The sequence below is a fragment of the Miniopterus schreibersii genome (assembly GCF_964146895.1).
Source record: "Miniopterus schreibersii genome assembly, chromosome: 1".
Lineage (NCBI taxonomy): Eukaryota > Metazoa > Chordata > Mammalia > Chiroptera > Miniopteridae > Miniopterus > Miniopterus schreibersii.
In genome coordinates, this window is record NC_138101.1 from 172,266,559 (window position 1) to 172,286,581 (window position 20,023).

General features: G+C 34.4%; 1 protein-coding gene across 1 annotated transcript in view; it reads left to right on the forward strand.

Moving 5' to 3' along the window:
- MNAT1 (MNAT1 component of CDK activating kinase) overlaps positions 1-20,023 on the forward strand; it is a 146,813-nt gene that overhangs the window by 23,009 nt on the left and 103,781 nt on the right. The window contains exons 2-3 of the mRNA XM_081116021.1: positions 15,580-15,732; positions 17,050-17,123. Coding sequence (XP_080972147.1) covers positions 15,580-15,732; positions 17,050-17,123 — 227 coding nt within the window. The remainder of the gene's footprint in view (positions 1-15,579; positions 15,733-17,049; positions 17,124-20,023) is intronic.

A 20,023-nucleotide genomic window follows, 5' to 3' on the forward strand; every position in this document is an offset into this window, starting at 1 on the left:
GAGTTGTGTAAGGTAGAAATCATACATAGTGAAAGAATTACCCTTGATAAGATCAGAAGTTGTCAATATGGGTAACTGGAGTTCATGATGCAAACTTGAATGAGAGATCATCTTTGCCTTGAGATCTCATAGTTAGGTATGGAAGATAGACAAATAAAATGTTATAACACAGTACACTAATTTTTATGATAAGTGGTGTTGGAGCCATCTGAGGACATAATTCAGATGGTTGAGGGTAGTGGCAGCAACAAATACACCAGAGGATCCAAGTCAGAATTGTGAGAGTCATTCTTGGTTTATATATTCTTGACTTGTATCCAAGTAGCACCACATCCTGCCCATGTTGTCTCCTAAACAACTTTAAAATCATAGATTTTATAAATCATTCTGTGATTTAAAAATGATTTTTTAACTTATAAGAGCAATTTCTTCTTACTTAGGTTTCTTTTGTTCTAGGGGAATATACTATCATGTGGATGTAAGTCTTCTAATTAGATTTTATTTAAATAATAGCAGAAAATTGAAGCCAGCTTGGATAGGGAGAAGATGAAAAAATGAGAGAAACTGAAATATGAAGGGCTAAAGTTACATACTGTTTTTGTGCAATTAGACAATATAATGTATTCCAAATGAAAAGGTATAGTCATATTAGTTGGAAATTTGCACAAGTTGAGTCATAGTACACATTTACCTTGCTTTTTCAATTAGCAAGATCTTGGGTATTAGCATGTACCACTTTACCTCTATTTCAGCACTTAATATTTCTTGGTATGGATGTTTCTCCTGTTGAAGGAAATTTAAAAATAGGAATATTTATTTTTCTAAATTATTGTGTAATAAAGTATACCAGTCAGTTACCTGCAACAGGGTATAAAGTGTCTGTTTCCTCACACACTTTTGCAACACTGAGGATTTTATAAAGGCTATGTTGGTTGTAATCTACTATGATCAGCTCTACCTGTTGTGTTTCATGTTCTTATTTAACAGCAAGTCTCCAATATAATTGTAAGAATGCAGACATAAGGCATTTTTTTCCTTGATATTTGTTCTTTAAGCAAAACACAGGTTGAATTTTCAGTTTAACTTTCTGAGTAATAAAAATATGAAAGGACATTTAGAAGTACAATTGTATGAAATAACTATTGTTTGTAAGCACTTTATCCACCTTTTATTTCTGTAAAAGAGTCATATTACAGTTAGTATGAGATCTATTCTTTGGGCAGCTGGAAGGCCGGACAAGGAAAAATCGTTCTCCTCTTGTCCAGTAAAAAGTACATTGTGCCCTCTAGTACCAGACTTGGGCTTTTTTCAAAGGATAATGGATTCCACAGGTGAGTCAGTCTTTTGTGTTCTTACCAGGTGCATTATTGATCTTCGTGGTGGCAGTGTAGGTACTCCCATTTAACAGCAGTTTTAGCAAATTCTCTAAAGAGCACAAAGGGAATAACCAGAGATTTTCGTATTTTGAGTGCAAGAAAATGAATTTCCTCAACTTTTTGGCCATTGTACTTTTTCTTGCTAGATGCTTATGAACTGTGACTCTTTTGAAAATTGATTGTAATGCATGTAGCTGGGTTTTTTTTGGCGGGGGGCATGGATTGTGTGCCATGATCTATTTATCTAATTTGGAATGTGAAACAAAGTATATTGAAATTTCACATTCCAAATTAGATAAATAGATCATGGCACACAACCCATGCCCATAAACTGGGTTAAGTTAGGGTGGGAAGGATTCCGTGTTATCCATGTCCCAGAGTCTAGAGATGGTCAAGTTCTGATACTCATCTAGGATTTCCAATCATTTGATATTCACCTTGTCCTTAAATCACAATACTAAAATAAAATACATATTGAGTTTTAACTAAGTCACACATTACAAAGTAATCTTAATGTAAGAAATCTTTGAACAGATTTGTGAGTAAAAACTATAGTCTATGTGAAAGCCCTTAGTAATTGGGGGAAAGTACCTACTAATTTAAAGTTTGAGATTGTCTTTTTCAGACTTGCAGTTATTTCAGGTTTTTTAATTGTTAGCACTGAGGTAGTAGGTTAAATTGTCATAGCACTGCAAGTTTATTTTATGTCGACATTTCGTATTTCAAGCAGTTGTAGTGAAACTTTGTTGATTTAGGTTATATTTCCTTTTTTCGTATTTCTTTTTAGGGTTATATTTTCCTGTTAAAGTTTCCATCACTTCTTTCATTCAACAAATATTGAGTACTGCTATGTGCCAAGCATATTCGTAGTTTACAGAATGATAGTACCTTTTGCCCTGGTCATTAGGTTTCTTTGGTTATCAAATATTACTCTAATTAAAGGTTCTGTGGGTTGCTTTTCCCATCTTTAATCTTGTTTTGTAAATAGCAGTTTAGTTTAAATGTGTTATTTAAGCTTTTTTTGTGTGTGTGGGGTTAACAGTTTTTAGCATATGTAAGTTAATGTCCTGGCTAATCATGGGATCAAACTATCTGGATCTGTAAGTTGATAAGTTATAATTCTGGTACTTTATATGTTTCAGCATTTCCACCCCCCCCCCAAAATCATGTATTTATATATTCCCCCCCCCACATTTTTTGATTTTGTTTCCCCTCCTTTTTCTATTATATAAATCATCTGCTCTCTTATCACATAGCAAATTGCTGCTTCAATTTGAGTCAGTAGCTTGAAGTTTATAGCATATCAACTGGGAGACCATTATTTTCTCTCTTTGTTAGAAATCTCATGTGTAATTCTCAGGAGAAAAGCCCTATAGAATTATTGGATGTAATTGCTGTACTTTCTGGGCAAGTCTCATCTTCAGGAGAAAATTTTTAGTTCTTTACACCAATACCTTATAATGGACTGTAATTGGTTTTAAGTAGATTTAGAAGAGAGTGAATGTTGGAAAGTATTTTAAGACTTTCTGTGGTAACATAAAAGAAAATAAAGTGAAATAAAATATCAAAATTCTACATTATGGTATTTTTTAAAGTGGTTTTTCTGTGAGTTTTATGTATGCTTCACCAAAAAATAATTTGTGACTACCACTTGGCTAGAAATTTTTTACTGAGCTCTGGTATTGTATATAAGCAAATACATAAACATGTTTCTTCTAGCCCAATTTGCAGTTCAGTTTATCATTTGCTGTAGAGAGACAGCTTATCCTCATGTATAGACTTTTTAAAGTTAAAAAGAATCTTCTAGTACAAAGAATCATCTAGTACAATTTCTTGGTTTTAGTGGATGATTTTTTTTTTTGGTAAAGCTGTTCTGGCATTGAAACCTTGCAAATTCAGTTTGGCGTCTTCCTCAGTTAAATGAGTAAAGTTAAACAAAAAAAATCTAACGAGTTAGTTTATCCAGTTCTCATTGGTGCTAATGAAAATTTCTTAGTGAGGGTCAAGTGAGCGCAGTTATCTTTGTTTATTACCCATATTTAGTTGTTAATCTATAGATGAAATGGCCATTGCTGCATTGCTGATTAGTACTTTATTTTTTTGCAACCTTAGAGCAACAGCTATAGCCTGTATCATTTTCAATGAATAATTAAAGAGGAATGGCTTATTATTTTCCAACACGTACACATAGTATGTTAATTTCTTAGAACCACAGACTCTATGTTGGAAGAGATCTCAGAGCATCTATTTTGTGTTCTTATTTTTTATATGAATAAACTAGGGTACAGAGTGGTTGAGTGATTTGTCTAATCTCCTATGACCATAAAGCATTTTGTATGCTTGCCTCCATTGTGATTTAGTAAGGTTAGAGCCCTTAATGCTATCTGACTTCAGCTTTCACTTGGTTAAATTCCAGTTTCTGAATGTGTTGTATTATCTGCTTTCCTACATAGTGTAAGTTATCAAGCAATGAAAACTCAGAATTTATGTGAGTGGTAATTGAGCACAATCATTTCTCTAAACCTATCATTATCTGTAATTTAGAATTACAATGACCAGGAAGCAGTGTTAGTATAAGCATAGTTCAATACATCCATATTAATCCACCTGGCAGAGTGTAACATTTTAACATACCTTTTAGATCCACAGTGATGGAAAAAATGATTAAATTGCTTATTGTCAAAACAAAGAACTACTTTAGATATGGTCATTTAATAAGCTATTTTGCTTCGTGTAAACTAGTTTCACCTAAGCCCCAGAGATATAGTCACATGGATTTATCTTTCAGTGACAATTGTTTACTGTCTGGGTTGATGTTTAATGCAGGTGCTGGTGATAGTTTGAGATTTTTGACTTATTGCCCAGCATGGAAAATGATTGGTTTGGCTAGCTATACACAGTACTGTCTTTTAAGGTTCATTTTTTTAATGCAGTTAAACCTGCTTTAATTATTCTGTCTTTATAGTGTTATGAGAGAATTGTTAGTGGTATGATATATCTGTTGAACTAGTGTATATATGTAAACTACTGAATATATGTAAAATGAAAAGTTTATGTGTACGTGGTACTTACTGCAGTAATGTAAAGTTCAAAAATAGAAAAGAAACATTAGGTTTATACATTTAAATTGTACAATATTGATGTAGCCCTCTTTTCCTGGAGGATCTGTTTGTGTTCATACATTCTTCCTTTTTTCTTATTTATGACTTGATATTTATGTCTACCATAACAGTGACAGATTGCTAAGGAAGCCTCTTTGTCTGTTTAGTGAAGCTAATTTAATTGTCTTGACTTTGTATTGCTTACCAGCTGTCAAATAGTCTAAGAAATAGATAAAGTTTTATCATAAATGGTTACAAGTTAATGGGTTATTTGATTTTAGAACCCATACTTTTAGCCACTTTTATGTTGAATTAATGTGTGAAAAGGACATTCACTCAGGCATTAGACTTGAAGAAAGTAGGGAAGATTTGAGACAGAATTGTGAAGTAAATTGAAAGTACTTGGTGATTCTGTTGGCTATGAAGGTAAGTATGAGTAGTGTAAAATAATTCTTATATTTGAGATTTTGATGACCAGTTGAAGAATGGAATTTGAAGTTTAAGTGAAATTCTTTCTGAAACAAGACAGGAAATGTATCGGTAAATAAACAGGCAAATAAATTAGCAAGTGATAATAGCTGAAATGGTGGGTCTTGGAGTCTGAGTTGTTTATGAAAGGTAGTGAAATTAGGAGTAAACTGTATTTAGGAGAAAAAGGAAATATCAAAGAATTGGAGGTCTGGATGAGATCAAGGAGGGCACTGTGGTAAGGAGGAATTGAGAGCTGGTATTTCAGAAGGTTGTGCCCAGAGTTTGGAATATAACTAAACAAGATGCTGCTGTGTCCAGTGCTGGAGAAGCTAGTGGCAAGAAAGCTAAACAACAGACAAAAAAGATTTAAAAGATTTAAAAGATAGACCATTCTTAAAATTAAGATTTGTTGGAAAACAGAGACATAACCAGAATAATTTATTGCTGATTGCTTCTGTTTACAGTTAAATTGAATGTAAGAATTCTTTCTTGCCAACCTAAGACATAATGTTAAAATTTTGTTGTGTTAAAATTTTAACTTTGTCATATAACTGTGATTTTAACAGAGGTTGAATGTAACTTTCTTTTAAGTGTAGAATCCTTTTCTGCCACTATACAATTTAAAACCTGTAATTTTAGAATATAGATATATAAAATATTTATTTATATGTGTATATACTTTTAAATTTTAAATCTTGACTTACAAAAGTATAAACATAACTTGAAAATGATTATTTTTTAAATGAATCTTAACTTTGCAATACTTGTTTTTGCTGATGTCCTAAGATGATGATTCAGTTAACATAAAAGGATTGCATTTGTTAAATACAAACTACCCCCTACCCCCATATTTGGGTACCAATCTTGATTTTCAAAATCTTTTTGAGAAGCTTTCAGGCATAGACAAACAATAAATTAACGAATAGTAATACCATTCATTTTATGACTACTTAGATTTTATTTTTGGGAGGTTTATTAACATAGTTTAATAATTTAATTATTAAAAACAAAATGTATCGGTAGGTACTTGTTAGAACTTCAAATATATTACAGTTGAAATTTGAAACAATAAAAAAATGAGAGAATAGTGTTTTTTAAGAAATAGGAAATGTTAAAAAAAAGTTAGAAATAGGAAGTGTTTTCAGATAACATGGGGAAAGTGTGGGGAATTACAGTTTAATAATAAAAACTAATGTTTGTACCTAAATCAAATTTGAGAGTTTCTGTTTTAATAAGTAGTTAAGGTTTGGGTTCAGAGATCTGTTTCTCTTATAGTAAACATTTTTAATATAGGAACAGATCAGGGAAATGGTTTCCATATGCTTCTTGAGGTGTTAACAATGCACTTTTGGATTGGGAATGCAATATAAACCTGGACTACATTCTGAAAGGTGAGTAGAGGAGCATTTCAGTGTAATATGTACAAGAAACCCTTGTGCTTTGTGGATTTGTGACTTATGGTTTTGTGAGTTTCTGGTACATGCAAATTACTCCCCCACAAACCTGGAGTCTAACACACCTTGTTCTGTCTGGCGAGCTTACAGCCTTAGTCTGGCCCAATATTTCTTTTTACTATAGTTCATCCCTCTGGGATCTTTCTTGGATACCGTTACTATTGGGAGAATTGAGGCCAGTTTTGGGGCCTAGTCTAAGGAACTTAAGATACATAGAACAAAGAGGATGGCTGAGGGGAAAAATAATCCAAGTGGTTGATAGTTATATCTGTCAGACCCTGCTGGGTTTTCTAATGATCTTAAAGGCAAGAATGATTCAGCTTTTGAATTATGAGTAACTTTATTCCTGCTTGAGGTTGAGTATATAGTATTATTATAGTACTGATTTATTAAAAACTCCAGAATATATCCATTTAAAAATTGTATGGTTGTCCTTAATGGTATTTGTAATTTTTTTTTTAATTCTTACCTGAGGATATTTTTTCCATTGCTTTTTCAGGGAGAGACAGAGAGAGAGAGAGAAAGAAACAAACATATGAGAGACACACATTAATTGGTTGCCTCCCACACTCACCCTGACCAGGGCCAGTGATGGCGCCTGCAACTGAGGCACGTGCCCTTGGCCAGAACTGAACCTGGGACCCTTCAGTCCGGGAGCCGATGCTCTAACCACTGAGCAGACAGGCTAGGGCAGTATTTGTAATTTTGAAGAGTTGCATGTTTAATACCTTTACTCTTGGTTGACTTTTAAAAATCTTGGTTGACCTTAAATAATTTTTTTTTTTTTTGCCTATGTAAATGATATGGCCCACAGAAACACAAGGAAAAATTCTAATGGGTTTTAGAGTTATATCTCTGAACAGGATTTTTCTAACATTTCTTTCAGGATAACAACAAAATATTTCAAATGGAGGTAGGGCAAGAGGAGGACTAGAATAACCTAGGAATGTTTTTAAAAAGTACTACTGCTGTAATAGAAATGCTTACTGTGTCTTAGGCATAATACTGAATGCTCTTTATTCATTATCTCATTTAATCTTTATAATAACTCTAATTGGTAGGTACTGTTAATATCCTCTTTTTATGGATGTGGGAATTGAGGCTGAGAGACTTTAAGTAACTTGCCTAAGGTAACAAAACTAGTAAATGGCTCAGCCTGGATTCAACTAGGTCTAATTGATGACAAATCTCTGCTTCTAAATTACCATGCTATAATTCACTTCCCACAAACCCTTTTTGTCTTTCTCCTCTATATCAGAATGGGAGTGATGCCAAGGCTATGTGCATTTTCAAAAGTTACCCTAGTCCCAAGGTTGTAATGTTGAGTTTACATTTTAAAATTATTTTTGCATACAAAATATATATGTAACGTGTAGCTTAATACATAATAACAAGAAATCAAACACCTGTGTATTTACTACCTAGATTAAGAAATAGAATATTACTGATAACTTTGAAGCCTCTATCCTTTCTCTATCATATTTCCTCCTTCTCCCATAGAGATGACTACTACCCTGAATTTTGTGTTAATCATTCTTTTTTTCTTTATAGATTTGCCACATATTGCTGGGTCTCTAAGCAGTATGTTATTTAGTTTTGAATTTTATGTAAGTGTACATATTGTATATGTGTTCTTTCAAAAAAGATTTTTAAAGTATATTGTTTAGTAGTATTAAGTATATTCACAGTGTTGTGCAAAAGATCTGTAGAACTGAAACTCTATACCCATTAACATCCATTCTCACTTGCCCTACTCCCTAGCCCTTAACACCCACCTTTCTATTTTCTGTTTCTCTGATTTTGACTACTTTAGATACTTCATATAAGTGGAATCATACAGTATTTGTCCTTTAATGACTGGCTTATTTCCCTTAGCATAATGTCCTCGAGGTTCACTCATTTTGTTGCATGTGGCAGAATTTCCTTCATTTTTTAAGGCTGAATTCCATTGGGTATATATACCACATTTTGTTTATCCATTCAGCCATTGATGGACATTTAGGTTGTTTCCATATTTTGGCTATTGTGAATAATGTTACAGTGAACATGGGAGTGCAGATACCTTTTCAAGATCCTGACATAAGTTCTTTAGTATATATACTTAGAATGTGATTCCTGGCTCATATGGTAATTTTTAATTTTTGGAGGAACCTCCATACTGTTTTCCAGAGTGACTTCACCATTTGACATTCTCACAAGCAGTGTACAAAGGGTTCCAATTTATATATGTATTCTTTTTCAACTTTGTTCATTCAACATTGTGTTTTTGAGTTATAATTTTGAGATTCACCCATGTTGATGCATATAGTTGTAATTTATTCATTTCTACTGCTATATAGTATAACATGACAATATTGCATTTTATTTATTCCACTGTTAATGGATATATTGGTTGTTTCCAAATTTGTTTTTGCTGTAGGAAATATTTCTATAACATTCTTGTACATGTCTCCTGGGGCACATGGGTTAGAATAGAATTGTTTGGTCACAAGGCATGTGCATGTTTAATTTTACTAGGAAATAGCAAATTGTTCCCCCAAACAGGTTGTACAGTCTACATTCCTATCAGCAGTGTGAAAACCCGGTTTTCTACATCTTTGTCAACATTTGGTATTGTCAGACTTTAAAATTAAAACAAATTTTCAGATATCGAATGGTATTTTACTCTAGTTATGTATTTCCTTGAATGTTCATCTTTTCATGCTTCTTGGTAGTTTCTGGTTCCTCTTCTATTAATGTCTCTCTGTGGTGAGAATCTGATCACTTTTCACTCTATCTTCATTGCTTTCATCTTGGTTTGAGTATTTTCATTTATAATAATAGCCCATGACCTGGTTTATTTGTTTGCCCATGCCCCAGTACAGAGGCCAGAATGATCTATTAAATAGTAATTTATATCATGTCACTCCTCTGCTCTGAACTCTGCAGTAACTTCCCATTTCTTGTACAATAAAAGCCAGAGACCTTACAGTGTTCTTTCTGTTTTGTACAACCTTTTTACAGTCTCTCTGATAAGCTGCATGAAGACATGGGTCTTTGTTTTGCTCACTGAGGCATCCCCAGTGCCTCCAAAAGTGTCTGTCACATAGTAGGCACTTAGTGAATATTTATTGTATAAATTTGAATTTGGCAACTAAATAAATGCCCAGTTTTTATGGTGTGTAGATTTTCCTCAAAATATTTTCATTCTCTGAATAAATACGAATTTTCTGTAAAACTAAACAATAACATACAGCACTTTTATACTTTCAGTTATAGTCTCAGTTAATTTTCCTTCCTTGAACATTTGTTTAGATGAATTAAAGAGCACATGTTTAAGGGATCTAATTACTTTTGATTATGAGTTTTATAACAGAATAATCACTAGGCAATTTTAAGATCAAAGTGAGAATTTAGATCAGAAACTCAGATTGCATTGTTGGTTTCATCAGAGATAACCTCATTTCATGTTAATCACAAATGGACAATCTAATGGATCTAAAGTAAAAAAAACAACTTGAGAGTTCTTGGTTGTAGTCTAGTACAGGTTGCAGAGTGCCAGGGTGCTGGGTAGAAATGAGTAATTCCAAGCCTCTGAGGTGGCTGAATAAGCAAATGAAGAGAGGAAGGCAAAATCCAAAAGCTATTGTTTTTGATGAATTGAAATTATGGTAGATGATAGAGAAACTAAGAGTTGGAGCCGTTATGTTTGATGTTGTGAGTGGAACTATACTAAGGTGTTGTATTCATTCAATTAATATTTGTCCTGAAATACAAGACTTGGGATACTACTGAGCATAACAAATGTGATTCCTATGGTTGTCGAATAATCTAGTAGGAGAGACAGATACTAAATACAAAAATTAACAGATATAAAATTACTGATATTGAGGAGTGGGTGATAAGAGAGCAGAATGTATATCAGTTGGGGTTTAGACAAGAAAACAAAAGCCACCCTAGGTATTTTAAGCCGTTAGGAATTTAATACAGGCAATTACCAGCTTACAAACTCCCTAGGAATGAGGGAAGGGAAACTGCCACATTCAGGAAGTCAGGAAGAGTAAGAATTGTAGGAAAACTGCTGTGGCTGATCTCAGTTGTTTTTATCGTTGCAGTCAGTAATTCATAGGGGAACACCTAAAAGCTGTGAATGAAACCTCATGTGGCATATGCTTATGCCCACATGCCCATCTATTGCTGCTGATGGAGCAATAATGTTTCTACTGCCCTTTAGTCTTCCAAATCTTTTGCAGATGTTTATCAAGAGGTAGAGTCAAAACTCTACCATCTTGCTGCCAGGTTTTTGGAAAATGTAGTTCCCAGATTTCTCAGAGTCCCTGGGAAAACAATATACCATAGTCAACTATGAGAAAAAAATAACAGGGTTACCAACTTTCGGTGGTAAAGAAGGTGTCTCTAAAGAGGAAACATCTGATAGATAAGATATTTTAAAAGATGGAGAGGTTAATTTCTAAAAGAATTTTGCCTATTTTATGGCACAAGTGGAGGATGACCTTAGATAGGAATAGGGACAATTTTTCAGTAAGAGTCTTTCTGAACAGAAGACAATTGGTTTGAGCGTTGATTTAGGAGACAGCTGTAGGAAGATTGGGGAGAAGAAGATAAGTACAGTTGCCCTGAAACTTGAATGACTTTGGCATGTTAAAAGGACAGAAAGAAGACAGTATTACGTTGATTGATAGGACATGTAGCTGGAGAGTTAGGTGGGAGTCAGGTCAGGTAGTATCTTCAAGGGTCTGGTAACACATTTGGATTGTATGCTATTTAACATGTGACCTCATTGGGTCTTGAACAAGGAATTGAAATGAGCGAATTTCCAGTTTAAAGAGATTATTCTGGCTATTCTATAAAGAATAAATTTGGGAGAAGGAGGTGAGAGAGTTGGAGGCAATAGTGGAAGCAAGGAGAGCAGTTGGGAGGCTTTAGCAGTACTTCAGATGATAAGTGACAGTGACTTATAACTATGGAAATGGCCAAAAGTGGATGCATTTTGGCAAGTGTTTTAGATGTGATGTCAATTGGTCTTGCTATAAATTAGCTGTGAGGAATTAGGCAGAGAGAAATCAAGGGGCTTTTTGATTTTTGGATTGAGCAACTGGGTGGGTGGTGGTGACATTTACTGAAATAGGAATACCTGGTGAGGAGCAGGTAGAGCAGGATGAAAGAACCAAGAATCCTGTTTGGGCTTGTTATGTTTGAGATAACCTTATACATCTAAGTGGAATTATTGATTAGGTAGTCGAGCTGGAAACTGGAGCTCAGGAATGAGCTCAAGTCTGTAGTCTAGTTCTGAGAGTCATAGTTAAAGCCATTTATACTAGATGTGATTATTTATGGAGGAAGAAGAATGCCCAGGACATAACTGTAGGCACTTCAGCTTTTAGCTGTCTTACAGAGAAGAAGGAGCCAGCAAAAGAAATGGAAGAGCAGGCAGGTAAGGGGAAAACCAGATATGGATGAGGTCACAGAAGCGTAGGGGATATGGTGTTCTCAGGTGGAGGAAGTGATCAGTTGTGTTAACTAATTAACTAGTGCTCATTTAACTGATCTACCTCAAAAATTTCCTCATTCTTTAAAGGCAAAGATTTTATTCAAATGGTCCGTTTAGTTAAGATTCCTAAAATGTTTTTAGATATGGCTTTACAATCGGTGGTCACTGGTACAGAAATGTTAGGCAGCGTATTTTGGGAGAAAAAAACTTCCTTAGTAATATCCAGCTCCTATCCTAGAAAGTTCAGTACACATGTGTTTTAGAAATAATTTTTAAAAAAATGTTTTTACTAATTTCAGAGAGAGGGAGGGAGAGTGAGAGAGAGACAGAAACATCAATGAGAGAGAAACATTGATTGATTGCCTCCCACACGCCCCCCACTGGGGATGGAGCCGCAACCTGGGCATGTGCCCTGACCGGGAATCTAACTGTGACCTCCTGATTCATGGGAGGATGCTCAGCCAACTGAGCCACACCAGTTGGGCAAGAAATAATTTTTTGTAGGAATAAATTTTTAACAGAAGTTATCATTTGGTTTTTATTTTTCAAGACCATGGGCTTCTGTTTTGAGTTGTTTCCAGAAGCCAGGGGGCTAAAGAAGAATGGAAAGTGCTGATAAAACTAGGTTACTTTGAAGAAAGTCTTACATACAGTGTTTGTGATTATGTTTTCTTAAGTTTGTTTATTTTAATAATTATTGAAATTTTGCATGGAATATAATCTCTCTTGAAGAAGTGAAAACAAACAGGTTGATTACTAATCTTGACAGAAGAATAAGTAGTTAAGTATTCTTGATATAAGAAAATAAAATCTAAAATAAATTGTTCAGAGACAAAAGAGGGTAGGCACTATTCTGGTTTTTAAAAACAAAGAAAACCATAAAAATGTCTTTGGGAATAGGTAATGACTGAGAATTTTGGCTTTTTCAGCAATTTTTTTCCCCGTTCTGCAGAATATAAGATTTTGTTTGAAAAAATTCATAGCACTCTGAGGCAAAAGATTGCCCACATACTGCTGTTTTGATTGCTCTGTTGCCAGATGAAGTGAACTAGCAATTATCAACTTTTCTTCTTTTTTTTTATATGATTAGTGTTTGTGTCTAATTTGTAAATATATATTGTAAATATGTAGAAAAAGATCTGGCCACGTAAGCACTAAATTTAACAGTAGTATGTTATCTGTGGGAGGTGAGGTGTAGAACAGAATGAAGTAGAACTTTTTTTTCTCTGTGTTCTTCTGTATTTGAGCTTAAAAAAAAAAAAAGAGGAATTGTTTGTTCTTTTCAGCAATTAAAATAAGAGAAAAAGTGGAAAGTGGTATAGGAACATAAATTATTATTTTTAATCCTCACCAGAGGATCTGTTTTTATTGATTCTAAAGAGAGAGGAAGGGATGGAGGAAGGGAAGGGATGGGGGTGAGGGGGAAGGGGGAGAGAGAGGGGAGAGGGGGAGAGAGAGGGGAGAGGGGGAGAGAGAGGGGAGAGGGGGAGAGAAAGAGAAACATTGGTGTGAGAGAGAAACATTGGTTGCCTCCTGTACACACAGCAACCAGGGATCCAGCTTGCATCCTGGGTATGTGCCCTGACCAAGAATCAAACTTGCGACCCTTTGATGCACCGGACGATGCTCCAACCAACTAAGCCACACTGGTCAGGGCAAAAAATAAATTATTTTAAAAATTATTTAATACTGTTGAAATCCTTATGATTTAAGGCAGATTTTTTAAAAGCGGAGATGTAGAAATGATGGCGGAAATGAATAATGGATTATGTTTAATATACAGTATGACCTTTAGAAATATTAAAATGTTTATATTACCTTGTTGACTGAATTATCGATGGAGACTACTCTCCAAGTCACTGAAATACAGAATATTATTTGTGGCTCTATAGTTTTAAGTATTTCAGAATGCTCCTTGCCTATAAATATCTTTAGTCAGTGTAGTTATAAAGTATGCTCCTTTTCAGCTTCTGTAGTTGGATTTAATTTTCTTCAACCCCAAAGATGAGGGGAAATGCACCACTCTCAGTCATCCCAATCCCAGAATGATCTCTGTTCTCCCTCTTAGGGATTTTTTTTCTTTATTTTGATGACACTGTTAAGATAGAATGATGCGGTGGGGAGAGGGACTGGGGAGGGGGAAGGAACGGGGGGGGGGGGAACGGGTCATTGGGGAGAAAAAGGGACTTCTGTAATATTTTAAACAAAAATAAAATTAAAAAAAAGATAGAATGATGCAAAGGTAAATGTTAGTATTTTATTAATAACCAACTAATTAATGATATAATTAGTAACTTACTAATTTTATTAATAAGGATTAAAAATTCTTATTTCCCTATTTCATTCTTCTCATTTAGCTTATTCCATAAGTTGACTACATATTTGGGGAAATCAACTTTTATTGTTAGAATTTTTCTCTTTCTATCATAATTTTTGTTATGTATAGTTTATTGAGTACTTATTAATTGTCAAGCACTGGGGATAGAGCACAAGATAGGCCAAATTCCTGCCCTCATGAAGTTTACATCCTAGCGGGGGTTACAGAAAATAAGCACATAAAGAAAGGAAGAATTTCAGATAATGCTAAGAAAGGAGTAATGTGTGGCCCTAACATATTTGGAGTTGGGCAAGATTACAACTGGATGACTGCATACCAAAATGTGTAAATACTTAAAAGTTATGAATGAAGGTAAATCCCCGGCACAGTCTTAGTTTCCACTCTGCATCCTGAGTTCCCTGTTGCCTGCATCCTCAAGATCCAGAGGCTAAAGGAGCTGCTCTCTTCTCTGGCCAGCCTTTCCACTTGCTAGTCTGATTAGTAGCATGGATCTTTTGGGGCGGGGCAGGGATGATTGGGTGGTACATGCATCCATCTAAAACAGTATGGTAATTGATCCTGTCAAGTCCTCAGGAATCTGGTACAGAGAGGTTGGCTTCTCAAGTTCCTATTTTTCCAACTCAAGACTTCTAAGCTCTTCCCCATATCAAACTGCCCAGAAAGAGAGGAGAAAGGAGAGAGATGCAGGTATCTGGGAAACCCGTGTAGGTAATCACTTTAGTAGATTTGGGGCAGCCAATTTTAACTGGTTAAAGTTTTGTAAGTAGCCACTCTTTCCAGGATTTCTTGGGCAGAAGTGGTGCTAGTTTTCTCCTTTCTGTGCACACACATACCCACGTGGTGGTGGTGGCCTGGGGACCTCCTTCAGCTAGCACTTCTCTCTTGTAATTTCCATTTGCTTAATTGCTTACTGAACTTTCAAAAAACTTTCTTATCAGGCTGAAAGGGGAAAAAAAGTTTTGGTCTTAGTGATTGTGCTATGCAGTGTCCTCTCAAGTGTGGATGTGGCAGAGGCTTTTCTTGCCCAGGTCTAAGGGTGATAGACTCTCCCTATCCTGCTACCTCTGAATCCTCCTAGTCCCCAACTCTATTTGTTTTAATTTGTAAGTTTGTTTAATTTGGAAAACCAAATTGGTATTCCTTGGAATACCGATGTCTGAAAAGTAACCTCCAAATGAAAATAAACATTTTCCAAAAATTTTTGTAAGATTTTAAGTAGCAATGACTAATTCCCCCCACAAAAGCCCATCCAAACAAAAACACACCAAAACATAAAAAGGCAAACTGTGTACAGACTTGTACATTTGCATAATAGCTTAAAAATTATATTGTATTTTTCTCCGTACAGGTGTGAAAGTTGTGTGGATTTACTGTTTGTGAGAGGAGCTGGAAACTGTCCTGAGTGTGGCACTCCTCTCAGAAAGAGCAACTTTAGGGTGCAGCTCTTTGAAGATCCTACTGTTGACAAGGAGGTTGAGATTCGGAAAAAAGTGCTAAAGATGTAAGTATTATTGCTTGAATGATTCATTTCACAAAGAGGACTTTAATAATTATTTCAATAATTGATATCATTATTTTCAGATAGAAATGTGGACAGTTTGGTATGTGAATAAATAAGTATACATTTATCTATGTATTTGTTCAACAAATGTTAAATTCTTAGAGAACCCAGAAATATTAATTATCTAGCCTGTGTTGCAGAAGAGTAGATCCTCTTGATCGATGGTTTCACAATTCATTTATTTGCTATTTTTACATTAATTTAATTAATATATATATATTGAGTGCCTACTATGTGCAAACACTGCATTATACTCATTATGCACTAAGTGTGGAATGAGTGAAACAGCTACTCTCAAAGGCTTCCAGTATGGTGGCATAGGAGACCATAGAGGTGGACAATTTAAAACAGGCAAACAAAATGCATGTGGGATCACAAATTGAGAAAAATGCTGTGAGGCTAGTGACTGAATGTTGATGTGGGTCAGTGATGCAGATAAGGCCCGAGGAGCTAACATTTAAGTTGAGATTTTAAGGTTCTTAAAGAAAATCATGTGTTAGCTATAATTTATTTTGATATATATCTCTATGTATGTGTGTGTGCACATACATATTCTTTTTCATTTATAAATTTAGTTTTTTACTCTTTGTTAATAGCTTTGGGTTTCATTTTATTTGTCCTCTTGTTATAAGCCACCTTATTGTTTTTGAATTTTAAAGAATTAATTTATTTATTTTGGTGGTTACATTTCAACCTGGTCACCAGAGTTTTAGCAGCATCTTTCCAGGTACTGAACCAGTTTTACTTTATCAGTGCCCTAAGCTGCTCTTTTATTATTTGGATTACTTCTAGGAGATAGTCTCTCTTAGATTCTTGTCTTTTATCATTAATGCCTATGGGTTTCTAATTCTTCACAGGTAATACAGTATTTACAAATTTTCCTGATGTAGCATTCCTTAGACTATGACTGTCTTGAAAAATAGTAGTGTAGTGTTTGAATTAATTTTTAGCTTTCTGGAAATTAGTGAATCTGTAAGAAGTAAGCAGTATCATGATTTTCAGTGATAGACCTGGTTTAAACTCACTTTCCATTTTTTCAGGGCCATAGTTTGCCATAAGTCTTAGAAGGATTTTGTACTGTACCACTCTCTCCTTATTCTACTCCTTCTCTGTAGTCATATGAATTTAAGAACAACAGTGTTTTATATAGTAAGCAATCCTTTTCTATGTATCATGTATAAATTAAGTAAGAATAAACAAACTAGTTAGGTAATATTGAAAGCAAGTGATATGTTAATTTTTCTTTTTCTGTTAAAGATACAATAAAAGAGAAGAAGATTTTCCTAGTCTAAGAGAATATAATGATTTCCTAGAGGAAGTGGAAGAAATTGGTAAGTTTTTAATGCTTATATTTTTGGTGTTCTAACCTGTGCTTTTATCTTCTAGGTACCAAGAAGAACATTTCACAACTCTAGCAAGCTTTGTTGTGATAGCTGATGTTTACCTAATTACTTTTTCTTTTTTAATATTGAAAAAATATTCTTTTTTACTGATTTTTAGACAGAGAGGAAGGGAGAGAGTTGGAGAGATAGAAACATTGATGAGAGAGAAACATCATCTATCGGCTGCCTCCTGCACGCCCCCTACTGGGGATTGAGCTTGAAACCCGGGCATGTGCCCTGACTAGGATTGAACCAGCACCTTGTGGTTCATAGGTCGACACTCAACCATTGAGCAACACCGGCCACCTACCTAATTACTTTCTGTTGCACTTAATCATGTTTGTTATATTGAAGACATATTTAAGTAAAGGACATACTTAAGTAATAAACATTTTGTCTTAGGAAAAATATAATGAATATCACTTTATAGCTGGGAAAGAAGGCTGATCTGTATATATCATCTGTGTGTTGGTGATGTATTAGAGTAAACAAAAAGAAAGAATATTCAGATTTTTTAAAAACAGGCTTTCTGTGAACTATATCCATGGTGACTAAAGCCATGTGTTTATCATCATTTATGCTTCTATGATATAATAGTTTCAAAATACTTTGAGGCAGTTGACTGTTGAAGTGGCATTCTATTTAGTGTTATTCTAGAATCAGAGGTTAGAGTAATCTTAGTGCCTTTTATTTCTCTGGTGATTAGTTAAAAGGATGTCATCAAAAGAAAGTATTGTTTCTGTTTTCTTAAGTAAGATTTCAGAGATGTTAAAAAATCTGAAAGTTGTTGTATGTCAATTAAAAAATTAATGTTTTTAAAGTTGCCATAATTATTATTACTCAATACAAGCTTAGAAATGATACAAAAAATCATGGACTGTGAAAATTAGAATGAGACTAAAAGAATTAAACAATCATCTTTTTAATTTTTCTCTCAAACCTGATAGCCAAGCTATACTCACTTTATTTCTCATTTAAAATATGATGATAATAAAATTTATTATTCTTGAGAAAGTTTATATATGGTAAATTATTAGAAAATTCAAATTCTTGACCAAGGGAGTATTCTAATTCCTTTAATTTTTTTTACTAACTGAGATAAACCCAGAAAAATTTTTTTATTTTCACTGTTACTGAAACTTTTCTAAAATATCTAAGTTCATTTGTTATGTCATAGCAAATAGCATATACAGAACATAATTTAGGCTTTTCCTGGGATTTCTTAGTGCTTTGGAGTCATTGCTTTTTCATTATAATTGTTCATTGCACTTTGAATGTCATCTTAGCAACTATGAATGGCTATGGATTTTAGCTGAAAAGATCATGGAATTGGGAAAGCCAAGGCAAAGTAGAAAAGTTAAGAGATAGACTGTGAAGATAAACCAAAAAGAAATCTGTAAGAACTGGGCAAGTATGCAGATATGTAGAAATATGGCTATACACATAGATATTAAGCATAGGACAAAAAGTCGGGTCAGACAATAAAGAGAAAAGAGATCATAGATGTTACAGAGCAAGTTGAATATATGGTCACAAGTCTAACCAGGCAGGCAGGATAATTAAAAGAAACTGATGGATAAAGAAGGTGGAGAAGAAGAGATCTTGATTTTGGAAGAAGGTTCTGGTTGAGTCATGATTTAAAAAAGAAATATATATATATGTGTATATATATATTGCTATGAGATGAATTCGTTTGAAGAAATGAACAACCTGGGGCCCATAGGAAAAATGAGGTTCATATCTAGAAGTGGGAGCTAGGATTGGCAGGTAAGAGCAAATCTGGATATTAGGGCTATACAATATGTAATCCTTTCTTTACCAGATAAGGAAACTGTGGCTCAGAGCATTTAATTTGAAAGTGATTCTATTATGTATATTTATGAAGGACTGTCTTCAGTTGCAGTATGTTGAAGCTCTCTTAATCAACGTCCATGCAATTGACTCATTGGAGTAATTGACATTTCCCAGTTTTCCCATAAAATGTACTGACTGATGCCCAAAACATAATGAATACAGGATGGATTCTCTCCATTAGAAGATGTCTTCAAGTACACCAGTTCAGTTATACACTTAGAGTTGTATGCATTGGCGACCAAACCTTATGCCAGTGCTACTTGTTATGTTGGGTAGAGAGCAGTTCTATTGTATTTTAAAATATTGATGAAGTTTGGGACCTAGTCTCATAGACTTATAGTTTATTTTCTGAACTTCATCTCAATTCAGCAAATATTAATTGTTCTATGTGAATTGCTTCACTTGCTGGGAACATACGATTTTTTTGCCTTCAGTAAGTTCAGACTCTAAAGGGGGAAATAATTATGTAAACTAATGACTATAATTTAATGTGAAAGTAGTATAAGCATTTATTTAAAAAGTGTTATGGAATACAGATAACAGAACAGTTCAGCATTTAGGGAATAAAGGTGTAGTTTGGTGAAGTTCAGAGAAGAGGTCACATTTGAGTTTTTGATCTTAAAGATGAATAGTAATTTACCAGGTAGAAAGGATAGAAGAACCTTTGTAGCAAAAGACAAAGTCACAGAGATAAAAGGGTGGTGAGCATGTTGGAGAATAAGCATGTAATCTGCTACAGGTAGCTACAACTGAGGAATGACTAGAGGTGAGGCTTGAAAAACAGACTAGGCCGTCAGCTAGGCTGTCAGGGTAAGAATTTATTCTATGACTGATAGTGAGCCAGTGGGACAGTGTCGTCGTGATGTGGAATAATGACAGGAGTTACTCAAGGCTTTGAAACCATTTTTAAGGGACTATTAAGACAGTAATTTGGATGAGAAATAATGAGAGCTTGGAGTCAGTAGCAGGGGTAATAGATGTTTTAGAGATAGAAT